Source organism: Podarcis pityusensis, assembly GCF_964106645.2.
Source record: "Podarcis pityusensis genome assembly, chromosome: 11".
Taxonomy (NCBI): domain Eukaryota; kingdom Metazoa; phylum Chordata; class Lepidosauria; order Squamata; family Lacertidae; genus Podarcis; species Podarcis pityusensis.
The window spans coordinates 14,007,809-14,035,274 of record NC_138036.1 but is presented as its reverse complement, the minus strand read 5'-3'; the positions used below and the strand labels follow the sequence as shown (position 1 = coordinate 14,035,274).

General features: G+C 42.6%; 1 protein-coding gene across 1 annotated transcript in view; it reads right to left on the bottom strand.

Moving 5' to 3' along the window:
* The window catches only part of WDR7 (WD repeat domain 7), a 202,759-nt gene that overhangs the window by 111,554 nt on the left and 63,739 nt on the right, over nucleotides 1-27,466 (bottom strand). The window contains exon 20 of the mRNA XM_080972111.1: nucleotides 15,594-15,707. Coding sequence (XP_080828237.1) covers nucleotides 15,594-15,707 — 114 coding nt within the window. The remainder of the gene's footprint in view (nucleotides 1-15,593; nucleotides 15,708-27,466) is intronic.

Sequence of the window (27,466 nt, the reverse complement as noted above, 5' to 3'; positions counted from 1 at the left end):
TCAATTCAGCTTCTGTCCCATAACCAGACTGAAAAACGTCTGGATCGGGGTGGGGAATCTCTCGCCCATAGGCTCAGCGATTTGGACCACAAAGCCCTTTTCCCCAAGCCATGCCAACTCACTGCACAACTCAATTCATAGAAGAATGGGACGGGGGGAAAGGAGGACAGCATGGAAAATGTTGGAATGCAACCATTTTGCTACAGCCAATTTGTCTGCCTAGATTCCAATGAGAACGGTGAGTGAACAAAGGTGACAACTGCAGGCTAAACTGTAAGCAACCCTAGAGTATATATGGTTGGCCACAGAAGTAACCACCTTATCCACATCCTCAGGCTAAAGCAATTGAAATCATTGGAGTGGATAAGAGCAGGCAAAAACTCCATATATATTGCCACCACCACTAAAGGGGAGTCCAAGAACAAACGCGAGCGATTTTATCTACAAAGCACTTCACAAACATGTCACAGTGGGCTGCCAAGCAGTCCATTGTAGCCGTGTCTGGACTAAATCACCACCTAGGAAAACTCTCTGGGACAGCATTGAGTGGATGCAATAGTGGTAGTGAAGTAAGAATGATTTCTTGCCATCACCATCAGTGACTAGGTTTTAAAATGAGCTCTAATTCATGTTTGGTTGGATTGATCAGGAGTTTCTCTGTACTTGTGATCTCTCAATTGTTGTTTCTTCTGCCCAATTTCCTGAAGCATCATGTTATACAGGCAGCTCGCTACTTAGGCAGAAGTTACGTTCTGGCGCCCTGCGTGCATAAGTGGAAAATTGCGTAAGCCTTCTCTAAACGTCCCCTCTGCCGCTCTTTCTCCAATCCAGATCAAAAGTACTGTACCCAAAATATCCACAACTGGAACTGAAGCTCTGGGGCTGGTTGGAGGGTGCTTGGGAAAGTGGCGGCGGTGACTGCTCTACCCCACGCATCAGCTGTTAGGCGGGGAGGCTGAGCAGCTGAGAATGTCCAAACCTACATCTTCAGCCAGTTCGAGCTGGTTGTATTGCTGGAAGAAAAGGTGCAGCAAATAGAAGGTCATCTATCCACACTTCGAGGTATCAGCCAAGATGAGGAATTTCTTGCTAGAGCAAAATGGGCTGTCCCGGATGCAGGGAAGGGGGTGCCCCTAGGAAGGAGGAGGATCACCCACTGCAGGAGCTGAATCCATGGTGGAACATGACACCCAAAAGCAGGACTGTTGGGAGCCATGCTGTGTGTGCTTTCTTCCAAGTGCAAGGATTCACGATGTGCCAATTTTTATAAAGCCCACTGACCACAACCCCTTCCTTCTGATTCCCATGGATATAAATGATACTGCCAGACCCGGCTTATCCAGAGGACTATGAGATTATGGGTAGGAAGCTGAAGGGCCTAGGGGGTATAGGTAGTTTTTTCATCATTGCTTTCTGTTGAAGTTCATGGCCTAGGAAGAGAGAGGAAGATACTGGAAATAAACCACTGGCTGTGAGGGTGGTGTCGTCAGGAAAGGCTGGGCTTCTTGAACCATGGTCTTTGCTTCTGGTGAAGAAGGATTTCTGGCTGCACCCAAGGGGACTAAAGGAGCTTGGGGGTGTAAATTTATTTTATGCACCGTTTATCTAGTATATTTGCTTCAACAAGCACACCCGAGAAATATATACTGTGTATTTACCATTCTAAATTATTTGTACTGTGGCTCAGACATCATAGCCTTGAACAGAAACATGAAGAAATGAAGAAAATATAACTTGTTAAACGCCTTCTTCAACAACAAGACTTTTGCTCCTGGTCCTAATTGCTTCGAGTCTGTTCTTATTCAGGTTCTGAATTAATCCAATTAAGGGACATAGCAAGCCCACATTAAAACATCAAATCAACATTTTAAAGAGTTAAACACCTCCCCTGAAATCAATGCAGCATTGTAACCTATCCGACTAAAACAATCCCCATCAGCTCCATCAAAAAGCACAAGTCTCAGATTTTGCTTTTGGTATTAATGCCAACTCAAGAAACAAGATGTACAAAGTGCAAGCAATGTTCCTATCGACACTGCCAAGAAGTCCTGTGCTTTGAAAATTTTATATAGAAGAGATACAGCAATGTGTGCTCAGCACATTTGGAAACCAGCCTAAAATGGTCTTGGCCTGGCAAGCAGCTTTAAAAACTGTTTTTATATCTTCAGCGAGGATTTTTGATACCAGAGCTTCCAATATCAACTTTACCACCTTTGCACTAAGGTTGGAAAATAATCTCTATAGGTCCGCATTTATAAACAAACTTATCCAATGGACTACACAAACTGGAATGTAATTATTCCTGGGATTGTATGCTTCTCTGAATTTTGTGACAGTTGTTTGTGCACAATAATAATAATACACGGAATGCATACACAGAGATGATATGTTTTTAAGTACAAATAGTATGATAAAATGCATATTAAAATACATATTTTATGATAAGGCATGTATTAAGTACAAGCTAAGTATGTCTTTTCATATGGTTTTTAAAATTACAAATTCAGATTACTGCTGAATCAGGATGGAATAGACGTATGAATGAAGTATGTCAAAACTGACGCAGACAAGAAATAGACAGATTCATCCATCCCTACTTTGCACCAAAGTGACCCAAGTTCTATAGCTAGAATAAAGTACAAGAGAGTTTATATCCAATATTTTGTGTGAGTGTCAGAGATATAAATTGATTTAAAAGAGGATATGAGGGATTATACTTAAGGGGATTGGGAATAAATGGGTTTCAAGGGCCAGGAAACAGTCATTTCATTTTTTTATACATATTATTAAATCATCTTTATGACTGAAAGGCAATCAAGACAAAGTACAACTTAAAAAAGCCATAAAGCTACAACTGCAACAACGATGACAAATAGTGGCCGCGAGGAAAAGTCTAGCAGATTTCTGGGGGCCCAGTACCACTAGATCTGATCAGCAGCATGCACTTCTCAGATAGTGCTAATATAAAATGGCACATGGGCTCACTCATTTGAATGAGCATGCCATATTGGTTATTTCAACATAGCCAATGGTGGAGCTTGAGCTGCCATAGAATTGTCCCATACAAAGAAAAGGAACTATACATTTGCATGAAAGCAATGTAGCAATGGGACGCGGGTGGTGCTGTGTGTTAAACCACAGAGCCTTGGGCTTGCTGATCAGAAGGTCAGCAGTTCGAATCCCCGCAACGGGGTGAGCTCCCATTGCTCGGTCCCTGCTCCTGCCAACCTAGCAGTTAGAAAGCACGTCAAAGTGCAAGTAGATAAATAGGTACCACTCTGGCGGGAAGGTAAACGGCATTTCCATGCGCTGCTCTGGTTTGCCAGAAGCAGCTTAGTCATGCTGCCAACATGACCCGGAAGCTGTACGCCGGCTCCCTCGGCCAATAAAGCGAGATGAGCGCAGCAACCCCAGAGTCGGCCACGCTGGACCTAATGGTCAGGGGTCCATTTACCTTTTAATGTAGCATTATGCAGTCCGCCATTTTCTCAGGGTGGGTAGCAATTTCCTCCAAGCAACCAGAAAGCCAGACCTACTGGCAATATTTCATAGTTATATAAGCAAGACTGCCCTGGCACATACTGCACATCAAACTGTGGCAAATAAAGCACCACGGACTCTTGTGCCATTCTGATTACCACATACTGAATCAGAATGCACACAGACACAAACAAAATGGGCAAGCTAGTTTACGTGGCGAGTTGGGTGTTCAGCCAATGTTATGCTATGCTAGTTCTAGGACTGTGGAATACGAAACCACAAGGATCTCACAAAAAGGCCCATTTTCAGCACCCAATATTTGGGCAGATGACCGGGCACAAGCAACCCTCTGTGGATGCTTACTCTGACCCCCCCTTTGAGTTTGTTTTGCTTTTCAATAAGTTTTTTTGGGAGGCGTGCACAGATTCAAGTTCAAGTTGCAACTTGAAGCTCTTTGACACCATTTTGATTTTGCATCCAATAATGGGGAGGAGGGGAGATAAGATAAGAAAGAGATGGCTAGTGCCACAAAATCACCAAGGGCAGTGTTCTCTAGAATGCTAAAATATTTTTTTTAAAAATATTGTATAACTGTATACTACATTCTGCACTTGTTTATCCCTGCCACCATTTCCCTCCCCTTGTTCGATTTCCTTATGTCTTAATTTAAACTCCTTGAAGTACCAACTTGTTGGACATATTCTTTATTGGACGCTTTGTACGCTGAAGAAAATAGATCAACAATGCTTATAACAAAAAATTAAGAAGAGGGCAGGGCAGAACTTTCCTGTAGAATCCCTCATTCCTGGATCAAACTTTGCTCACATACAAGGAACAGGGCCCTTTTTTGCATAAATATAGAGGCAAGAAATAATATTGCCATTGTTTTGTTTTTTGCCATTTAGTTGTCAACCACGGCTACCAACACCTTCTTAAAGACAGCTGTCTGGTTCATATAACAGCACTATACAGTTGGCCAAGAGAGAGTTTCAGGATACATCTCTATGTTTACCAGCAAAGAATTATTCCTAGGTGCCTGTATATGCATTCAGGAAAAACTAGCGCACTTCACCTAATTTTTTATTTTTTTTAAAAAAGACAGAGGTGGCCAGCAGCCTGATTTTTAAAAATCCCTTTCCCCCCATTTTTATCAGAGTTTGCACATGGGTAGTCATAATTCACAGGTGTGATGTAAAACCCCTGAAATATGAGACATTGCTGTCATTACTCTTGTGAATTACAACTTTTTTCATATGGACTTGTGATCAATTATAAGGGCAATCCATGTAATATATAGAATATATATAATAGTGTGCCACAGTCTAATGTAATTTATTTCCATCTGCGAGGTAGTATCATCCAGCACACCAGAGGCCAAACCTAAAAGTTCATTCTGAAGGTTATTTCTCCATAAAGGTCTGCTTTGTACCACAGTTATGCCTTCCCTTCCTGTACACATGTCAGAGGCAGGTGCTTTAGTTTTAATAACCAACTTTAGGGTTGCCATATTTCAAAAAGTAAAAACCAAGACACCCCGAATGTTTGTTTGTTTGTTTGTTTACAAACCCCCCAAAACCACAATTTTTCGATTGACTTGCCTAAGATCCAGGACAAAGTACCAGCTTTCAGAAATTTCCCCCCAGGTGTCAATTCCACCTTTGAAATCCCAGTAACGTCCAGGAAAATCCAGACATATGCCAGCCCTAACCAACTTCATTACAGTACTTGACTTAAGAAAATGAGACCCCCAAGTGGTTAAGAGAAAAGCTGCAGGCACGCGCAAGCAAGGACACCACAATTGAATCGATTTATTTCGGTCACTGACCAGAGTGCAAGGACCATCTGAAAAGACATTCCATGGCGACATTTTAAAGAACACCACCACAACATCTGCAGCCCCATTATAATCTAAATCTGGGTAAATTATTTTCAGAATTATTTTAGGAAACCAGGAGGGCTTCACACTTTGTATTTTCCGTGGAAAAAAATAAAAATAAAGCTGAATTTAACAGATGTTTATGGTCCATGTTGTGGGTTAGCACAAACTGTGGTAGGCATACTAATAGGTGTGTGAAATAAACTTTGTTTACACGTCCAGCTTTGAGTTATTTAATACAATTTTTTTTTAAGCTTTCTAAGTAACTTTGTCGTCTTTGAAAAGAGGAATTCTCTGTCTTCTTGCACTTCTTTTAGTTGAACAAAACTAAATGCACACACATAGTTCCAAAGTCATGGATCACTTACAAGTTTTCTGAATAAACCATGATTTTTAAAAAGTGAGATTTAGCCAGCCATGCTCCTTTAAGGAATGGTGAAATGTGTATAAATTATTAAAGACAATATCACTCAGCTTTCCATCTTTGCAACTCCCTTTATTCAGCAATGCAAGCTGTCAGATGCAACGGTAATGCTGATGAAAGAAAAAGCCGGTGGTTTCTGACAGCAGCAGTGAACTCTGACCCTCGAGGACCATAAAGCAGCCAACTTGGGCCCATTTTACATGAATGGAGCAGAGTGATTTACGTAGACTAGTTTAAGTTTCAAGAGACAGATAACATCTTATGAAAAGCCACAGAAATTATGGGAAGAGCCTTCTAAGCAGAATTTTAAAAATGGCAACGCTTTACAGTACGGGAGATTTTCAAGGATGTGTAACTGGATGTTAATGTGTGCACATAAATTTACTGCCTTGTTGTAGGGCTTGGAACTTGGCTCACCTTTTCCAGAATGAGAAGGGCTTTGGGAAGGTGAAGGATTTGTTTAACCCACTAACAGGCACTGGCGCAATATGCAGATACTATTCAACCCATCCAACCCTTTTGGGGCAGTACTACAAATTATATACAGTGGTACCTCTGGTTACGTACTTAATTTGTTCTGGAGATCCGTTCTTAACCTGAAACTGTTCTTAACCTGAAGCACCACTTTAGCTAATGGGGCCTCCTGCTGCCACTGCGCCACCGCTGCACGATTTCTGTTCTCATTCTGGGGCAAAGTTCTTAACCTGAGGTACTATTTCTGGGTTAGTGGAGTCTGTAACCTGAAGTGTCTGTAACCTGAAGCGTATGTAACCCGAACTACCACTGTATGTAGGGCAGATTGCTGAAAATGCAAACCCCCAAGCCAACATGGTGCATTCCCCCATGCAACGTATTACTCAAGACAAATGTCACAAAACTTAAAATTTTCAATGCCTACCTTTGTAAGCATCCCTACGTTTCCTTGTAGGAATGAGCAAATCCCTCCCTCCTTTTTCCCCAGGCTCTGTAGTGCCTCTGTTTAGGTCAGAGAATCAATCCATACGCATAAAAAGATGCATGGTGTCTGCTTACTACACACCTTTATGCAAGGAACCCATATGGCAAGGTGTATATGTGAAGGTTTCGCCTGCAGATCCAGTGGTTTTTACACAACAGGGCGGGCAAGCAAGCAAGCAAGCAAACAGAGAGATGGTTGCATAAGTATAGTAAGACTCACTGGCCCCATGATTCCCAACAGAATTGTGTTTCAAGCAGGCATTATGCCATTGATTGTGTATGGAAACTGATCCAAGAAGAGAATAAGGAAAAAGTTGCCATTGTTTCCCCATCCCCAGATGTAGGGTCTCCATTTTTGTTACTGAGCTTAATAGTACTAGTCAGACCAGACAATACTGAGCTAGATGCATAAGTAGGCTGACTTGTTATAGAACTACCTATGATCCTAAACAGCCACAAAATTAAAAGACGCCTGCTTCTTGGGAGAAAAGCAATGACAAACCTAGACAGCATCTTAAAAAGTAGAGACATCACCTTGCCAACAAAGGTCCGTATAGTAAAAGCTATGGTTTTCCCAGTAGTGATGTATGGAAGTGAAAGCTGGACCATAAAGAAGGCTGATCGCCGAAGAATTGATGCTGGAGGAGACTCTTGAGAGTCCCATGGACTGCAAGAAGATCAAACCTATCCATTCTTAAGGAAATCAGCCCCGAGTGCTCACTGGAAGGACAGATCGTGAAGCTGAGGCCCCAATACTTTGGCCACCTCTTGAGAAGAGAAGACTCCCTGGAAAAGACCCTGATGTTGGGAAAGATGGAGGGCACAAGAAGAAGGGGACGACAGAGGGCGAGATGGTTGGATAGTGTTATCGAAGCTACCAGCCTGAGTTTGACCAAACTGCGGGAGGCAGTGGAAGACAGAAGGGCCTGGCGTGCTCTGGTCCATGGGGTCACGAAGAGTCGGACACGACTAAACGACTAAACAACAACAACAATATGATCCCAAAAACAAAGCACTGAAGAAAGGATTGTGTTTAAATAAATGTTTTCACAAGTGAAGGGAAGAGAAGTAAGAAATCTGTCTTTGCTTGCAGGGTTGTCATAATGGGCACTGGTGCCAACTGTATAGGCTTTCAATGACATCTCTTACTTAAAAACATGCAAAGGTTCTACTGAAGTGGAAATAAACCTGGGCTCTTGAAACAAAGGCTCACATTATGAAAAACACTTTACAAAACAGCATGATGCAGATTTGTGAAAAGCAAAGCAAGAGCTTTCTGGCCCATGCTGAACAAAATAATAATTTAATTGTAAAAAAATAGTCCGAGGCAGCAATGGCAGCTGAGGGCAGTAGAATTTAATGAACCCTCAGAGAAAGTCAAGAAGATAATGAAGGAGAACATTTGGTTCAGTTGGAAGGTTGCAGCATGCTGACTGTGAAAAAGATTGGAGAGTTACTGAAAAAAGAGAGTTGCTGAAAAAGAGTCCCTAATGCCATCTCACCAATATTAACTGGTAGCAGAGTGGGTTACGCCACTGAAGGAACAGGGAATAAGACAGGCTCGGGGGCCTTTTGTTATTTATTGCAGGTTTCAGCCATGAGTATAAAATGGAAGTTATTCTGTTTCATTCACAATATTAACAGGGACAGTAATTTTAGAGAGTGTCTGTTTAATACTAAACCAAACACGTCTTCAACTAGGTCAGCATTACTGTGCAACCGTAATAAGGCTCCATAAATGGGTAAACACAGCAAAAAGTTCTGCAAGTTCTCAGAATCTGCAAGTCTGGAGTCGTGATCCTAAAACCATAATTATGATAGGAAAATATTGCTGTCACGAACACCCTTAAAAGCTACTCTTCTAAGTTTATTAGCAGCCTAAATTGAGATTCCTGCATTACAGGGGGTTTGACTAGATGACCCTCCAAGGCTATAATTCTAAGAAATGAGGACCCCAAGTCTGATGGGTCTTACATCACAAAATCACAACCCTATGTTCATTTATTTCTGAGTAGGTGTCACTGACCTCAGTGGAATTTAACTTTTTGAGAGGGAATCTCCTGGGTGCTTTGCAACTTCTACAAGTGCTATGCAGCTGAGAACCAGAAGTGAAATGTTTTGATTTTAACTCACATTAAGCTTCTGTACACTGCTTGTCCCTGTACACTGTTGGATGTATAAAAGTTCTAGAAAATATCCCTGCAGCAGACATAGGAAGAATAAACTGGTTTTTAAGCCAAGCATGTAGCAATGGCATGTATTTTCATAGTGGCTTCTATTTTTGCATTCTAGACTCAGTTCACCCTTCAATAAGGTGCAAAATTACCTCAACTCTGCCAGTCAGAAGGAATATACAGATGCTTTATTAGCAGGGAACCTCAGAAACCAGCAACAAACCCAAATCAATACTCAGTCTCACACTAAATCCTCCTTCAAACTATATCCCTGAACACTGGGAAAGGATACTTTTCAGCACTATATGCATTTTTTTTAAAAAAAAAGATTCATTTGTATTGCATTTACATTCCTGAACTTATAGTGACAATGCACTTTTCCATGTCTATATTTGTAGTAAGAGGTACTGGAGGGAAAGGAACGAAGCAATGTGCTTATTAAGGTGGATGACTTAACATGGAAAAACAGACTACAATGAGGAACTATTTCAAGACGTGTTCGTGTATTTCTCACTATCCCTCCATGTGTTCTGCTTGGTGCTAACAGGTCAGAATACAGAGCGCCATAAACCAGATCTCCAAATTAAATTTCTGCTCACTGACAGAACCCACAAACTCTTTGAAGACTGCTTTGAAGTCTATTTCATATCACTGACAAGAATTATTCTAAATCAGCTGAACTCTAGTAAGTGGCAAAATTTATTTCACCGCACATCCAGAATAAGTCTACTGCTCTTTCTTCTGTTTGCATGTAGGAAACTGATGAAGCTTGGGTAAATCAATGGAAGGAATTATGCCATCTTATTCACAAAAAATAAGGTGTTTCAATATTTTAAAAATTTGTGTTTCTGTCACCTATCTATTACACAACATGAAAAAAGGAGATGCTGGAGCATTCTTGCTGAGATTTCAGGTGAACATGTATTATTTGGGGTGATTTTATGGAAAATTGGGAGTATTTTTCCATGGATGTAACCATTGGTATACAGTGGTACCTCGGGTTAAGTACTTAATTCGTTCCAGAGGTCCGTTCTTAACCTGAAACTGTTCTTAACCTGAGGTACCACTTTAGCTAAAGGGGCCTCCCACTGACACCGCACCACCACTGCGCGATTTCTGTTCTCATCCTGAAGCTAAGTTCTTAACCCGAGGTACTATTTCTGGGTTAGTGGAGTCTGTAACCTGAAGCGTCTGTAACCTGAGGTAATACTGTATTTCCCCCTCTTATGAGGTTGCTAAAGCAGCCAGTGTTGATGTAAAATGCAATTCGTGCCATTCTGCACGAATGCAAAACGTGAAAGTCATGGGTCAGGGAGGGAAGAGTGCATTGTGCTCTGCATTAAGGACTGGAATATTCTGCTGTTTCGTTCCTAATATGACCATATTGCTTTGTACTTGGAGGTACGTAGTTCTATCTGTCAACAAGAAGTCGTGATATAGTATCATATTCTCTGCTTTTGACAATGTCAGTGACATTTGACCTTTACTCCTATTATGTGGTCAGCTGTGCTGACCATGAGGAGGCGAAGACTATCGTCACAGACACTGACTGCAGTATTAACCCATGCAGCTCTATCCACTTAGCAGGGTTAATATTTACCATTAGAAATATAAAGGGTGTGCAGCCCTTTCCTATTTAAATTTTCAAGCATCAACACACATTTTAAAGAAGAGACCAGGAGTGCATCAAAATATGTATTTGTTTCTTCCTTAAGAATAAAAGGATGAATGGTTATGTTTTCCTCAAAGTGTGTTGAAAGCTTGAAAGATTTTTTTTTTTTTTAAGCCAACTATTCTTGGGCTGGAATAATCCGCATATTATTTTGCATTTCCCCAAATGTGTAACTTCCCAGTTGAATTCATTCAACGCAGAACAATTCCCTTTTGCTTTTAGCTTAACTAATATCCGAATCAGAAGCTGAGAATAACCAAACTGTGTAATTCATTTTAAGCAGAAATAATGCAACAATTCTTCTTCTTTTTTCCAATGTCCTCCAAGGAATATTTGAATTGGGAGTAATGTGGAAATCTGTATCTGAAAGAGGCTTCAGCATTTTTAAATGCCCCCAATTGCCAAAAAGAAAAGAAAAAGAAAATATCAATCTCCCAAAGGATTGGTACGAAATCTTGGGTGTTGTTGTTGTTCTCTTTTAAAAATGATAAATAAAAAGTTTAGGTGAGTTGCTGAAAGCAATTCCTGGGGACAATGGCATGTGCGCACGCACACACATATTATGAAGCAAATCAATAGGTATTAGCATTTAAAATACAGATACAGAAAGAAGCTGTATCATATTTTAAGATGTCAGGGTGAGATTTAAGTTGTCACAGTAACAACTTAATATTTCCTTATTTGAGTTTCCCAGTTGTCATTCTGCAACTAAGGGCTATTCTTTTCATATCATTTTTATAGTTGTAAATTGATTTGACTATTTCCAGCTTCATCTGTGTCCGTCAGAGGCAATCTTTACTTTTTGAAGAAAAACAGAATGCTTCAGCTATCAAGGCAGTCACTGAGTTACAGAATTTCTAGGCCAAGCAATCATCTTCATGTTAACCAAATAAATTTAAATAAATGTTGTTTATGTCTAAAACCCCTCGTGCCAAAGCCTCTTTAACATATTTCAGGAAATGTGAGCTGATTTAGCATTTAAATTAACAAAACATGCATTGCTTGAAAATACTGAAGGAGCCTTTCCATCATTTTCTTTCCTTTTATTATAGTTAGGCTCCCCCTACATATGGCCTAAAATAATGAGCCCACAATTGTCAGTTCTGCTGATTTATATAGGTTAAATGAACTGATGGCTCAGTCGGTAGAACATGAGGCTCTTAATCTCCATGTTGGGCAAAAGATTCCTGTGCCGCAGGGAGTTGGACCCTTGTTGTCTCTGCCAACTCTATGATTCTATCATACTGTCTATCCAACTATGTTCTCTAGACAGTTCCCAGCATGTTAAAACCCACACAACAACTGCAGTCATACAACACCATTAAAACAGTATGAAAGAGCAGCTAATAGTTCTGAACAGTGGAGTGGAGTCCCTACAACGGTTGGATGATGCCTTGTACACCTCCTTCTGGCAACTCCTGTAGCCAAGCTGTGCCAAACGTATTGCTCTGCTTTCCCTTGGACCACATCAGTGAGGCCAAGAGTGAGCTCTTGTCATCTGGGCATCCCAGGACTGCCATATACAGTGGTACCTTGGTTCTCAAGTACCTTGAGTACCTTGGTACTCAAACAACTTGGAACCCAAACACTGCAAACCCGGAAGTAAGTGTTCCGGTTTGCGAACTTTTTTCGGAAGCTGAACATCCTCCGTTTTGAGTGTTACAGTTGTGATTTGAGTGCCACACTTCCATTTCGAGTATTACGCTGAGGTCTCTCTGTTTTTGCTATTTCTTTTGCGTTTTTGAGGCTTTTTTGTTTTGTTTTTGTGGCTGTGTGGAACCCAGTTCAGTTACTGATTGATTGACTCTGTGACTGCAGTACATTGTTTATTGCTTTCATTTTATGGATCAATGGTCTCATTAGATAGTAAGATTCATGTTCAATTGCTGTTTTAGGGGTTGTTTTTAAAAGTCTGGAACAGATTAATCCATTTTGCATTTCTTTCTATGGGAAAGAACGCCTTGGTTTTGGAATGCTTTGGTTTTGGAACAGACTTCCGGAATGGATTAAGTTTGAGAAGCAAAGTACCACTGAACGCTGTCCAGACTTGCACTCCGGGGAGGTCACTTTTGTGCCGCTAACACACCAGTGACTTCAACCCCGGAACTGCAATCCAATGTCTCTCGAGTCAGATGGACGCTGACAACCTAGCTCAATACAACGAGGCTCACAATAACAAAAAATAAAATATTAAAAACCATTCCACCCACCAAAGCATAAAATGAAAGCAAAAACTGCAATAAACAAACAAACAAATGTATAACTGTGAGTCTAATGAGCAGGAAACATTACTCAGAGTTTGCAAAATGCAAGAGATCTTCCAAAGCCCAAACTGATTTATTGCCCCATGCTGTTTCGTAGCATAAATGTTCAAGCTACTACCTAAATCTCTGCTCCCTTCTATTGCCACCAAAATAAAATTTACAGCTCTTGATACGCGTTTTCACTCTTTGTATGCCTACCAGATTTTTTCATAATGCAATTTACCGTATTTTTCGCACCATAGGACGCACCGGACAATAGGACGCACTTTGTTTTAGAGGGGGGAGAACAAGAAAAAAAAATCTCCCCCTCTCTGCCCAGCGCCCCTTCAGCAAAGTGGCAGGAGGCGCTGTGCAGAGAGGGGGAGAACTTTCCCCCTCTTGTTTTCCCGCTCTAAAACAAGGTGCCGTTTAAGGTGCGTTCAGGCGGCTACCTTGGAAGCCTGGAGAGCGAGAGGGGTCGGTGTGCACTGACCCCCCTCGCTCTCCAGGCTTCAGGTTCCTTTCGACCTGCTCTTTGGGGCTGGCGGGGGGAAGCCCACCACCAGCCCCAAAGAGCAGTTCAGGGAGCAGCGGAAAGGCGCAGCGGAGAGGCTCCTGCCATAGCCGTGCGTCGCCTCTCCAGCCGGGAGAGGGTCGCTGGGCTATGGCTTCTTTAGCCCCGCACGCTCTCCCGGCTGGAGAGGTGACGCACGGCTATGGCAGGAGCCTCAATAGCCGCGCGTCACCTCTCCAGCCGGGAGAGGGTCACGGGGGGCTGCTTTAGCCCCGCGCGCGCTCTCCCGGCTGGAGAGGTGACAGGCGGCTATGGCGCGTCACCTCTCCAGCCGGGAGAGGGTCACGGGGGGCTGCTTTAGCCCCGCGCGCGCTCTCCCGGCTGGAGAGGTGACGGGCGGCTATGGCGCGTCACCTCTCCAGCTGGGAGAGGGTCACGGGGGGCTGCTTTAGCCCCGCGCGCGCTCTCCCGGCTGGAGAGGTGACGGGCGGCTATGGCAAGAGCCTCAATAGCCGCCCGTCACCTCTCCAGCCGGGAGAGGGTCGCGGGGGGCTGCTTTAGCCCCGCGCGCGCTCTCCCGGCTGGAGAGGTGACGGGCGGCTATGGCGCGTCACCTCTCCAGCCGGGAGAGGGTCACGGGGGGCTGCTTTAGCCCCGCGTGTGCTCTCCCGGCTGGAGAGGTGACGGGCGGCTATGGCGCGTCACCTCTCCAGCCGGGAGAGGGTCGCGGGGGGCTGCTTTAGCCCCGCGCGCGCTCTCCCGGCTGGAGAGGTGACGGGCGGCTATGGCGCGTCACCTCTCCAGCCGGGAGAGGGTCACGGGGGGGCTGCTTTAGCCCCCCGCGCGCTCTCCCGGCTGGAGAGGTGACGGGCGGCTATGGCAAGAGCCTCAATAGCCGCCCGTCACCTCTCCAGCCGGGAGAGGGTCGCGGGGGGCTGCTTTAGCCCCGTGCGCGCTCTCCCGGCTGGAGAGGTGACGCGGGGCTGTAGAGGCTCCTGCCATAGCCACGCGTCACCTCTCCAGCCGGGAGAGGGTCGCGGGGCTATGGCGTCTTCGCTCCATAGGACGCACACACATTTTCCCTTCATTTTTGAAGGGAAAAAAGTGCGTCCTATAGAGTGAAAAATACAGTATATAGGCTTCCAGTCGATAGAAATAAATACAGTTTTCTTTTAAACTTGCGGAGAAATCTATATAGAGCTCAATCAAGTCGTAGAATCCAAGAGCAAGACTGCAGAATCTGGAAGTCTGCAACTTGTTAGCTGCTTTGCCAGTATGCTAAGGAAGTATTTTAGTTATTTAAATTGTTTGGGTACAAAGCACTCTTCCGTCATAGTTTACATCATCTCTGTTAACGAGAATAAATCAATTCAAGAAACAAATATGGTTTATTTAACATATTCTTCTATGCAGCTGTTGCTGTAGAGTAATTTCACCTTAAAGTTCATTCACATTAGACTCTTCCTGCCCTTTGTTAATATTTAGATTGTAAGCGGCTCAGGGCAGGGGCTTCTCTTTCCAGCTTCTTCTGCTTTGTCAGCCATTGCATATGTGGATGGTAATGTGCTAATTAATTCATTTTGCAGTAAGCAGCTCCAAGGAAGAATTATCTTTGAACCCTGCCACTTAGAAGAATACACATTTCCAACATTAGATCCATGAAGATATTCTTAAATCAGAGGTTATCTTTGGAAAGCTAGATGTTGCTGGACTCCCAACCCCCTTCACCTCTGACTTATGAGCCTTGCTAGATGGGACTGATGGCAACTGGACTCCAATAACATCTGGAGGGCCACAGGACAGCCACCCGTTTTAAATCTTTACAACTGCCTAAAAGCCATATGCAACTACTTGAGACCATGGTCAGCACAAGACACATGGCAATAAAAGACTATCCATCGTCCATCACCTTCTGAATTACATAATGAATGCAAACTGAATACAAGCCAAACTGGAAGAATTAAGCCCTTGCCAAGAGAGCTTATCCCCACTTTAAAAAAAATAATAATTCAAGATTATATATGCATGCCACCTCTGAAGTTCATTGGTGAGGGCTAAGCATGCAATAAAATGACTGACTATTTGGCGTATTATTGTTTCTAAGCAAAATATATCCCATGTTTTACTCCTGAAATGTCTTCAAAATGGAATTCGGGATACAATTTCACTAAAGCATAGTCGAAACTTCAAGCAACTTGCAGCACAAAACATGAAGAGATCTGGCTCAGAATTATTAAATATACAAATGTTTACCTGCTGAGATGTCCTCATCAACAAGGTCATGCTCCTCTTCTGGAATTTTAGTTTCAGATACCAACTGTTCAGGAGCAGGAGTAGCGGTCTGAATTGCTTCTGTGGTCACTCCAGCTGAAATGTCAAAATAACACCATTCAATTCACAAAACAAAAGAAAATATGTTGATCTTTACATCATATTTACATCACATTTAAGTGGAGAGGGAAATACAGATCTCAGATCTTATAGGAATCGGATTGTCAAGCTTTCCTTCTCCTAGAAGACTTGCCAACCCTGACCCGGGTTCATGAGATTCCCTGAAGATAAGTGTTGTGATAAAAGGCCAGTTCTTGGGAGTTGACCCTTCCCAAGATGTTCTGAGTTTGGACCTCGTGAAGATCTGATCAGGGTACATACTCAAAGGAAACATCCTCACATAGTGCATTGTAGAGCTGGAAAAGGTCAGAAAGGAGCAATGAAAATGAGCAAGGGGCTGGAGCAAGTTTCCTATGAGGAAAAGTCACAACTGTTTGGGACTTTTAAGTTTATAAGGTTTGTATAAAAGTTACACATGGTTTGGAGGCAGTGGATAGAGAGAACTTCTTCTCTCTCTCTCATAATTCATGAACCTGGGACTGTCCATTGAGGGTGAATGTTGGTAGATTCAGGACAATGTAAAGAAAATAGTTCTTCATGAAGCACATATTGAAACTACAAGATTACAGTGGTACCTCGAGTTACAAACGCTTCAGGTTACAAACTCCGCTAACCTGGAAGAGTTATCTCGAGTTGAGAACTTTGCCCCAGGATGAGAACGGAAATCGTGTGCCAGTGGCGCAGCAGCAGCCAGAGGCCCCATTAGCGAAAGCACACCACTTTCAGGTTAAGAACGGATCTCCAGAACGAATTAAGTTCATAACTAGAGGTACCACTGTACCAGATGTAGTAATGGCCACCAAAGTGAAAAGCTTTAAAAGAAACTAAGCTCATTGGGGCAGAGACCTCCCATGTTTTGCTTATATTACCCCGCTTCTATGAAGGCTGAATGATGATCCCAAGTCTTCCTTAATTATTTTTTTACTTTACAGCATACCTTGCTTAGGAGCCCAGAGAGGCTAACAGCAATTTAGTGGCAGGTATGGGGTTTGTTCCCTTTCGAAAATGTTTCCTTTAAAAGAGAGACTGTACAATGCTATGATTCAGTGGCAGGTTTTGCTGATATCAACATAAATAAAAATGAGATGTGCTGCAACACCATGTAACAGAAAGCTCAAACCTGTCACCAAAAGTCAAGTCAAAAAAGAAACAACGGGAAGCTGGTCTTATAGTAGGACCATAAAGAAGGCTGATCGCCAAAGAATTGATGCATTTGAATTATGGTGCTGGAGGAGACTCTTGAGAGTCCCATGGACTGCAAAAAGATCAAACCTATCCATTCTTAAGGAAATCAGCCCTGTGTGCTCACCGGAAGGACAGATCCTGAAGCTGAGGCTCCAATACTTTGGCCACTTCATGAGAAGAGAAGACTACCTGGAAAAGACCCTGATGTTGGGAAAGATTGAGGGCACAAGGAGAAGGGGACGACAGAGGACAGTTGAAGCTACTAACATGAGTTTGACCAAACTGCGGGAGGCAGTGGAAGACAGGAACACCTAGTGTGCTCTGGTCCATGTGGTCACGAAGAGTCGGACACAACTAAATGACTAAACAACAACCACCACCACCATTGGTCTACCTTGTTCAGTGCCATCTAGCTGGCACTGATTCTCTAGGATTTCCCAGCCTATCTAGAGATGCCAGAGGCCTTCCAAGAGCTCACTTCAGAATTAAGCAGATGGGGTAGAAGTAATGCATGCCCAATTAGAACTTTTGGAGTGCCCCCCTTTTATTTTGCACGGAGTCATTTAAAAATCCAGACCAATGTAAAGACTATATGAAGTCATTCACACATTTGAAATCCACACAGACAATTCTCAAAGTGAATATAATGTAACAAGCAACATGGAGGTTCCTATGTTCAATTCCCACCATTCTTTCACAACCCCACCCCGCTACAGAAGTAGAAAATCTGTGGTTGGCCGCATTAAATTGCACAGCCTTGTTCCACAAAAGGTACTTACCAGTGAGACTATGTCATTCAATAAGCCTTTATCTATTGCAAAGCAATTATGAGCTGAGCCATGGGCTTGGGGGCCAAATGCATCAACCCAGGTCTCTCTATCTGGCCCTTGAGACTCTCCCCTGGCTACATCCCTCACCAGTCCTGTTTTTCACCCTCCTTGAGTGACTGCCTGGAGTGAAAGGTATGATGCTGTCTTGCGCTTGCCTGGAGGAAGGGCGGAGAGGGCTATGGAGAGGGCTGTGCGAGTGTGGGTAGAAACTAGACTGCTGTACAAAATGTAAAATTCACAGCGGTTACTCTGGCCCCTCCACTCCCAGCATGTGGCTTCCAGGAAGATGCTCACAAGGGAATGTGGCCCTAAAGTACAAAAAGACTACCCACACCCCTGTTCTAAACTAACAAGGAAGTGCTGGGGGCAAGTGCGAAAGTACTCTTTAGAAAGCATTCATAGCTTCCATTGAAACCACTGCTTAGACGAGCTTATATTTAACATTCAAAAGCTGGGAGTAATATTTATTATTCACAAAACAAATCATCTGTGAGATTTCATCCGAATCTCCATGGAGAGGGGGGGAAAATCATAAATAATAAAAAAAGAAGACAGCCGCAGCAACCCAGAGGGGGGAAAAAAGGAGAAAAGAACAGAGAATGTGAAAAACAGAAATAAATCAGATGGAGACAGACTGTGAAATATGGCTTCTTTTTTGAAATAAAGTCAATGAACAAGAGCATGCATTACCAAGCCTGACCTTCCTATTCTCCGGTGCTTTCTAGATAACCAATAAAGAGCAAATCCAACAAATAAGTTTATTTTATATACGAAATAAGGAATAAATAATTGATGTCCAAAATACAGTGGATGTGACGCAAAGTGGTTACTTCAGTACAGGATGGGAGAAGTCCTACTCCGTTCCTCTTGTCCTCCAGACTAATAGTTTGCCTATATTTTCTATTCTTTTAAGTCGTTTGTTGCCATACCTGTTTCCTGAAGGCTGGAAGGAAACTTTAGTCTATTTGCAGATTAAGATCAGTAGATGAGGCCTAGCTCCAACTTCCTTTTAACTGTTGCTATACTAGTCAAGACCAGCAACGGGGGCTTAGTGGTGGTGATGCCGCCATAATGGAATTCTCTTCCCAGAGCAGTTAATCAGGCCAACTCTTATACTCTTTTTTGAAATAAAATGGTAGAAATTATTATTCTGGTGTTTTAAAACATGGCCTTATTCTTTCGAACAAATTGATCAGCTGCTCAATAATGAGATTATTTTAGAGACATCTTGGGGGGCGGAGTAGAAGCCATTCTTTATTTATTACATCTATATACTACCTTTTCCTCCAAGTAGCTCAAGGTGGTGTACATGGTTTTCCTTTTCCCCACTTTATCGTCACAACAGCCCTGTGAGGTAGGTTTGGCTGAGAGTGAGAGACTAGCCCAAGGCCACACACTCAGTGAGCTACTTCTGATGGTAGCCATTTTACAATGTTTTCTGACGTGAGGTACACCACCACAAGAGCTCTACGGAGCTTTGTGGCTGTGTAAAAGGGAGCCGGCGTTTGTCCACAGACAGTTTTTCCAGGTCATATGGCCAGCATGACTAAGCCGCTTCTGGCCCAACAGAACACCGAAACCCGAGCAACGTATGGAAACGCCGTTTACCTATTTATCTACTTGCACTTTTGACGTGCTTTCGAACTGCTAGGTTGGCAGGAGCTGGGGCTGAGCAACGGGAGCTCACCCTGTCGCGGGGATTCGACCCGCCGACCTTCTGATCAGCGAGCCCAAGAGGCTCAGTGGTTTAGACCACAGTGATGTGGCTGTGTAGAAATTGTCAAATAAATAAGCAGAAAATCGGCGCTGGAGGCTCCATCTGTATCAGGTAGTAACTGATGCTGGAAGGGCTCCACTACTGCAAGAACACAATGCAATCCTTAACTAAGAGGTAACATATCAGAACTAGACACTGTTTCAATGGTATTTGATGCAGATGGGCAATTTGGTTAAAGGAAGCCCAGGGCATGACACCAGTGCATAGGAGCAGCATTTAGCATCTCATTACTCAAATGGCACTCAGTGATCTAAGTATGAACTGCCTCCATTGAACAGTCCAATGCTTTACATACATGAGTTATCATTTCATGTCAGAGTGTTGAGCAGGTAGGCATGGAATCAACCTAAGACATGGTGCAAAGACTCATTCATAGACTATCAGACATAATGCTTAAAAATATATATGTTTTAGGAGGCCAGCGTATATGTAAGACAAGCTTCCCACTGTTATCACTGGACTCTTAGCACCCACAAGGATTAAATGGGTTCGTCATTCAGAAGTGTTTTGGCTCAATTCAGCCACCTCCTCCGGCTTCCCGTTTAAAAGAAAATGTGTTGTAGCAAAAGTGACAACTGTGGCAAAAAGAAAAGAAAAGAAATCTTGCTTGCAGACCTAGGAAGGGGTGGCGGGGTTCAGGTGCTGGCCAGAACTGCAGCAAACCTTTGTCAACATCACAAGCATCAGAGACTGGAGGATGGGCAGCTGTCAGGATTAGAGACTCAGTGGAGATGGGAAGTGTAAACTAAATCAGAATCAGACGAAGCACGATATACCGTGGGCTAACAGAAGCTGGATCAGAAATCTGGGCAAAGCAACTAGCCGAATGGTGGGTTCAGAAGAGAATCCACGAGTCAAGCACAAACCAATAGCAGGGAGTTTTGTTCATGAGATGAGGGGCAAAGGGGAATTCAGAAAATAAGGAGCTAACTCCACAAAAATAGCAGGGATTAGGAACAGTAAGAAACAGCAAAGCATAGTAAATAGCAGGATCAATGCAGGCAGGGAGCCTGCAGAACTAAAAGCACGTAAGTCAGTAGCCCAAGCAGAGGGACCTAATGATATTTACATGTACCAATTGGGATTCCAGAGGCTGGGGCTAGCCAGGAACTCAGCAGAATGCCAAAGCCTTTCGCAAAACCTAGCAAGTAACAGCGGATGGCATCCAACTAACTTGTTCCATCAGTATTTTTGCTTGCACAACAGAACACTCTGCCTCTTCCCATGATCACCCTGTGTCCTCCCCATATCTGCTCTAGAGGGTTGGGAGAAAACCCTCATTTAAGGGGTGTATGGGAAGAGTTCCGCTTTGCATGAACAAATCATTGCAGTGAAGGAATAAGGTAGCTGGATATTGTTCATTGACTCCTTTACCATTGACTCTAAGATCCCAAAGAGAGGGCTGGCCACCTCTAATGCAGGGCGCAGAAAAATTCCTCCCACCCCCTTACCAGGACCACCCCCACCCCCACTTCTTTGTATCAACCACTTTAAGAGCTTACATATCCGAATTGCATTCAGTTCTCTGAATTACTAAAAATTAGATCTTATTGGACTAACATTTCTGATGTGACCTTCTCCATTTTGAATATTCACGACCCAATATTCAACTGAAAGATCTGCAAAAATTTCAAAGTACAGCTCTGAATACTGTAAGGCTTCATAATAATGCACAGCTGTAGGCTGAAATCCCAAGAACCGTTATGTGTACTTAAAGTCAATATGACTCGTGCACATGTAGCTGTGCGCAGGATTGCAGCCTTAATTTGAAAGAAGCAGGTATTGATACATAGGGACAGAATCATACTTGTTATAAAGAATTTATTGCTTTTTCTTTTGGAGTGCTAATATGGATATACAGGATCATTTCAAAGGTGCAAAGCTCATTCCATATAAAGCATCCTGCAAATATTTTTCTTTTTTGGGTTCTGTTTCATTAGCGTATTCACAGTTTTTGTGACAATACTATCTAAATAAATAAGAATTTAACAGTATGGGAGGTGCAAGTTTGTCTATAGTTTATTTCCAGACAGAAGGTTTAAATTTATTGGAAAGAGATTTCTGCAGTGACTGACCAGTACTGCCCCACATTCCCTGCAATCCTTATGACAGACAGACTGCCTGCCTCACATTAATTCACTTCACACTATTTCTATCGATCCACAGTCGGTTCCCTAGTCTCTTTGCACACATTGCCTGTCTGGCTGCCTACATCCACATCAGCACATATACACAAAGGCCACAGAAAGATAACCTTTTGCTTTCCATTAAAGACACAGCAGCCATTTTTTTTCTATCTGCAGCACCATCAGACATATAAAATATATCAGAATTTCTATTGCCTGCTGGACAAATCGAGTGCTCAAAGATTTCAAGTACATCCAGTGTTATATTCTAGAAAACAATCATTTTCACATTTTAAGAAAAGATGTTGGTCTGACCGAAAAAGATGTGTCTGTGTGTGTGTGTGGTGCTGGGTGGGGGAAGGAAACCTGGAATTATATTTTGTGTGTGTGTGTGTGTATACACACACTGGGGGGGGGGGGAGTCCTTTCAAAATGCATTTCGATTTGAAGAACCAACATTACATACAGACCAATTTGACCCTCTTGTAGCTATAATGAAAATAGCATTTTCGAAGGTTCACACAGGACCCCAACATTTCACCACATCAATGATTAGGCAGAATACAATGGTGCAGTAACTTTAAGAACTGCGCGTACAAGGAAATTCAGATAGCAGGAACAGATTAACATCCATGCTTAAAAATATCTCTTCTTGCAAAAATGAAAAAAACTAAAACTAAAACACAAAACCCCTAACAAATGACAACAAGGGGAAATGCTGGTATATACACTTATTTCCCCACCCCCTGACAATGCTGTGAATGCTGATTTTGGGTTTCAGGAGCAATATATATATCTGCCTTAAGAGACAGTGTCCAAATTCCTGAGTCAAAATCCATGAATTACCATCCCAGTCAGAAAACAAGACTGCCCTATGAAATACTATGGATGAAAATCTAGAAGGAACTGAATCAGCCAGTGTTCATGATGCAAATCACCAAATGTTCGCAAGGGAGGATTTCCCCTTCCCCGAGGCTGACAAGCAACCTTCCCAGTCATTTCCAAGACACTGGAACCGTACAGATACTGCCGACGCAGCAGCTTAATTGGACTATTTGCAGAAAACAAATATGGTGCCAGCACGAAAGGCCACGGATGACACCGTCACAAGTAACAGCAGTAATAAGAACCAGGGGGATAGAAGAGGACACTGGGGCTATGCACAGGAAGATGGAGGTACCCAAATCTTACTCTGTTGCATTAGGCAGAGTCCTACCAGTAATCCAGCTTTCCAACAACCTTCCATGTTTCTCCTCAACATGCTGCTTTCCTTGTGGACAGAGAAAGGCAGCTATCAAATGTGTAGAAGTAGAATAAGGATCTTTTGTCTGTCGGACACAAAGACATATCACCGTGCCATGTTGATGGTGACATACTGGAATAAGGGAAGCGGGTGGCGCTGTGGTCTAAACCACTGAGCCTCTTGGGCTTGATGATCAGAAGGTTGGCAGTTTGAATCCCCGCGACAGATCCCCGTTGTTCTATCCCAGCTCCTGCCAACCTAGCAGTTTGAAAGAAAGCCAGTGCAAGTAGATAAATAAGTACCGCTGTGGTGGGAAGCTAAACGGCATATCCATGCGCTCAGATTTCCATCACGGTGTTCCGTCGTGCCAGGAGCAGTGTAGTCATGCTGGCCACATGTCCCGGAAAGCTGTCTGTGGACAAACGCCGGCTCCCTCGGCCTGAAAGCGAGATGAGCGCTGCAACCCCATAGTTGCCTTTGACTGAACTTAACTGCCCAGGGGTCCTTTGACTTTTTTTTACCTTACTGGAATATAGCAGCACTTTTTTAAAAAGGGGGGTACTCGAGGGCATGCAGTGCCGGCACCTGTTTTTGTTTTGTTTTGTTAAAAAGTGTGGCACTTACTGTAACAACTTCATGGTGAGGGCACCTATTTTTCTAGAAAGAGAGCACTGTGTATATGCATGTGCGAAAAAGAAACCGATCAGAACCGAACTAAAGCATAATCTAAATGCACAGATGAATTATCATAAAATTGCCAAGTATTTGAACTGGGCACACCGAATAATATCTCGCATCATCTGCTTATCGGAATTTAACATGATACTTTGCAAAGAGCACAATCCGAAGCGTGTCTACTCAGAAGGAAACCCCACTGAATTAAATGAGATTTACTCCCAGGAAACTGCACACAGAATTACAACCTATAACGTTTGGTTTTTGTTGAGCCATGGAACCCTGCCAACAATTCATTATCAACTTTTATAAATGTATTTATTGCCTCCATTAAAAAAAATTATTTTGTTTCATTCTATCCAGCAACATTGGCCTTCCATCTCTCTTCTCCCTCCCGCTCCCCCCCCCAAGCTGTCCTTTTAATTCAAAAAGAAAATGGAATAATATATGGCATAATTCAATGATTTTGGAGTTGGCTGCGCAAGGGGCGACTGCACACAATCTATGCCCATGATAAGCAGGGGGCAAGAGTTGTACAGCTGTTTTGGAAGAGAGAGAAAATGTGTTTTAGGTGGAAGAGACGGATACTGCTCACCATCAGGACTAAAGCAGTTACAAAAAGCGTATCACCCTAGCTCCCACCCAAAGCAGCTTTTAAAGAATTAAACCTTTAAAATAAAAACAAAGGAGGAAAGGAGAAGCAAAGAAAAAACATGTTCAAGTCCCAAAACATCCCACCCGGTATTTCCTGTATGTTCTGCTTATTACCAAAACGGTAGGGAAGGATTGGGACTGCATTTCTATGAGAGCTCATCTGGGCCTGCTGTTCATCTTTCACCTAAAGTCATAATCCTCTCGCTATGACATCACAGCAGGCTATACGAGAAGTTAAAAGGAAAGTATAAAATTATATACAATCTGAATTTCTCCTAAAGGGGATGACTGTAAGTTCTCAATAGACTAATGTGCTTAGTTAGGGGCCGGAATCCAATTATTAATTTGATTACAATTCCTTCTATGCGGATTCACTCATCTGATTCAAAAGCAATATATTTCTGTGGTTTGAAGGGGTGTCCAGATACCCACACATTTCTCCTGTAAAGAGCTGGGGAAAATCTGCCCAAAACGTAGCAATTGTGCTATGGGGGAGATGGAGCAGGTAAAGCTGATGTTGGCACCACATAAACAAAAAGCCTGTGTGGCGAAGTGGTTAGATAGGGATACCATATGTCTGGATTTTCCCAGACATCACCAGGATTTCAAGGGTGGAACTGACATCTGGGGGGAATTTCTGAAAGGTGGCGCTTTGTCCTGGGTTTCTGAAATATGGCAACCCTAGGTTAGGGCATTGGACTAGGATGGGTGGGGGGCAGGATTCAAATCCGCACTCAGCACAAATATGGGGAATGCCCCATATCTGACCATCCTTATTTGATCAGTCTTGATCATCCTTGCCATACAGATACAACCAGCGACTTCCCACTTTCCTTGCAAGTAAGTCTTCACCAATATCATTAATGGGAGAAAGGGGAAACAGTATGAATTTAACCCTCTAGAAGTTGAAGTGGCCACAAAGTATTTCATGCTGAAGAGCCTCAATCTATCTGGCCTATCTTCTGCAATTTCCTGCATTAAAGGCTGCCGTCTACCCCTCAAAACTTCCAAGGGATAGAGCCTATGCTCAGCATTTGAAATTCACTAGGTAACAGGCACATTTTGCACCTGGCTCTCAGCCACTTGAGACCAATGGTTTCTCACCCATGTCTTGGGATCCATGGATCTTGACTGTTTTCACACACCAGCAACACATCCTGCAGAATTCTCTCTGTTTATATCCATCTGCACAATCAGAATGAATTTCAGGAACCAAAAAGGTCGTATTTAAAAATACGGCTTTTGAGTGGTCTGGCCCCAAAACTGCAACTAGGCATTCCGTTTTGGCGACTGTAACCCTGGTTTAACACTGCCTATGCTGCTTGTTTTGTACCAGGAAAATACCTGAAGGGATATCAGAGACTGAAACTGCCCCCTTCCAGCTAAAATAGTATATTGCTCTTCCCCCTAGTCATGCGTATTGCGAGCTTCTAAGCTGATGAACATTCATAAGCACAAATAGTCATTTTGATACTATACTATATTATTATACTACACTGAAATGTTTCAATGTTTCTTCAATTGTCCTTGAATCTTCCTGCCACACTTGCCATCTTCTCCTGCCACACCAAGGCGGTGTGCCACACCCTTTGAGAACCACTGCTGTATGCAGTCATCTTCTTCAAGCTGTGGGGACACAACAGTCTGAAAAGAGACCTGGACTTTTTCTGTTTCTCAGCATTTCTAGAAATCTCCAAATACTAAGTTTTGTACCAATTTTAAATGCTCATTTTCCTCTGTATTTTAATTTTCTGTAGCATCAAAATGTGTTTGTGTTATTTCATGTTGACTGCCTTCCACCAGTGGTTCTTCTGTGTGTGTGTGTGTGTGTGTGTGTGTGTGTACACACACACACACACACACATATATATATATATATATATATGTATGTAGATGCGCGTTTCCTCCAAATCCTATATTGTCTTCATACAGACATATCAAAGTTGACTTCCAACACTCATAGATGGAAAAAAAACTAAATCTGGATCTCACTGCTCTGTCAATGCATGTATATATTTACGCCAGCGATGCCAATTATGATAGTTTGTTGGAAGAGAACCCATGAACTGCCACATGTTCTTTGCAGTCTTAAGACATATGGATTTGTAAAGGAACTAAAAGATGACAAACTGTTCTTAAACTGCAGAAGAAACACAGTGATTACTGTATATGAAAATGTAATGCTTCTAAAAGCAAAATATAGTTACATCAGTACATTACACTGATTAAATCTCAGTGTTTGTTTTATATATTCATAGCCAACAAATGGATTTTAAAAGGTACAAGTGTTGAACTAATTGAGGAAGCAATCACTTCATACAGCCAGGGCTTTTAGAGAATTAAGTTGTAAACATAAACTATGAAAAATATGAGTAAGAGAGGTTACTAGACCACAGAATTGCTACAATAAATGTTAAATGAGTAAGGTATTTGGCAGGTGAAAAATTGCAGGGAAAGGCAGGCAGGCGTACAAAGAACATAGCTGGATTTTACATTCCTTTATGAAAATCCTTAACAGCTCATCCAATATTTAAGATTTGTGTGCATCAGTAGATTTGCTGGAGAAACAAATTCAGATATTAGCTCTGATTTCTAGTAGTATATTGAATGCTTTCAGTTAACAGTGCAACCCTGTAAGAGTCTACTCAGAAGTAAGCCTCGGTTCCCGTTATTCCCAGATAAATTGGGTACAGGATTGTAGTCTGAAATATATAAAATCGTTAAGGTGCTAGATCAGTGGGATATGCACAGACTCCTTAAGGGTTGAGCTTTACAGCCTAATCCAAGACAACTGTTTCAGATGCAGCCCGTCATCTGTAATGCAACTCTATGCATATTCGCTTGGAAATAAGTCACACTGCGTACAACTGGATTAGGACTGCAGCCCTAACACTGCAGTTATTGAGTAATGATAATTAACTACCAGGTTTGTAATCAACAGTATCATTGTGTATTTATTAATATTTATTTATATACTGCTCGACGTCAACATAAGCTTCCAAGAGCTTCCAAGTACAAAATATACAGTGTATCCTGAATAATGGGTAATTCATCCCAAGTGCCTAGATTTATAGCCAGCACCATTATCTCTAATAGTTAAGGGACTTGTAGTTTAGTAAGGATACTAAATTTTGACAATGAATGGAAATGGGAAAAAAACGAAATGACAACTGCTCTTGCTTTGAACTCTGACCCTCCAGAGCTGCATCCGAAACTTCTCCATTTCAGGATCTAGACCCAGAAAG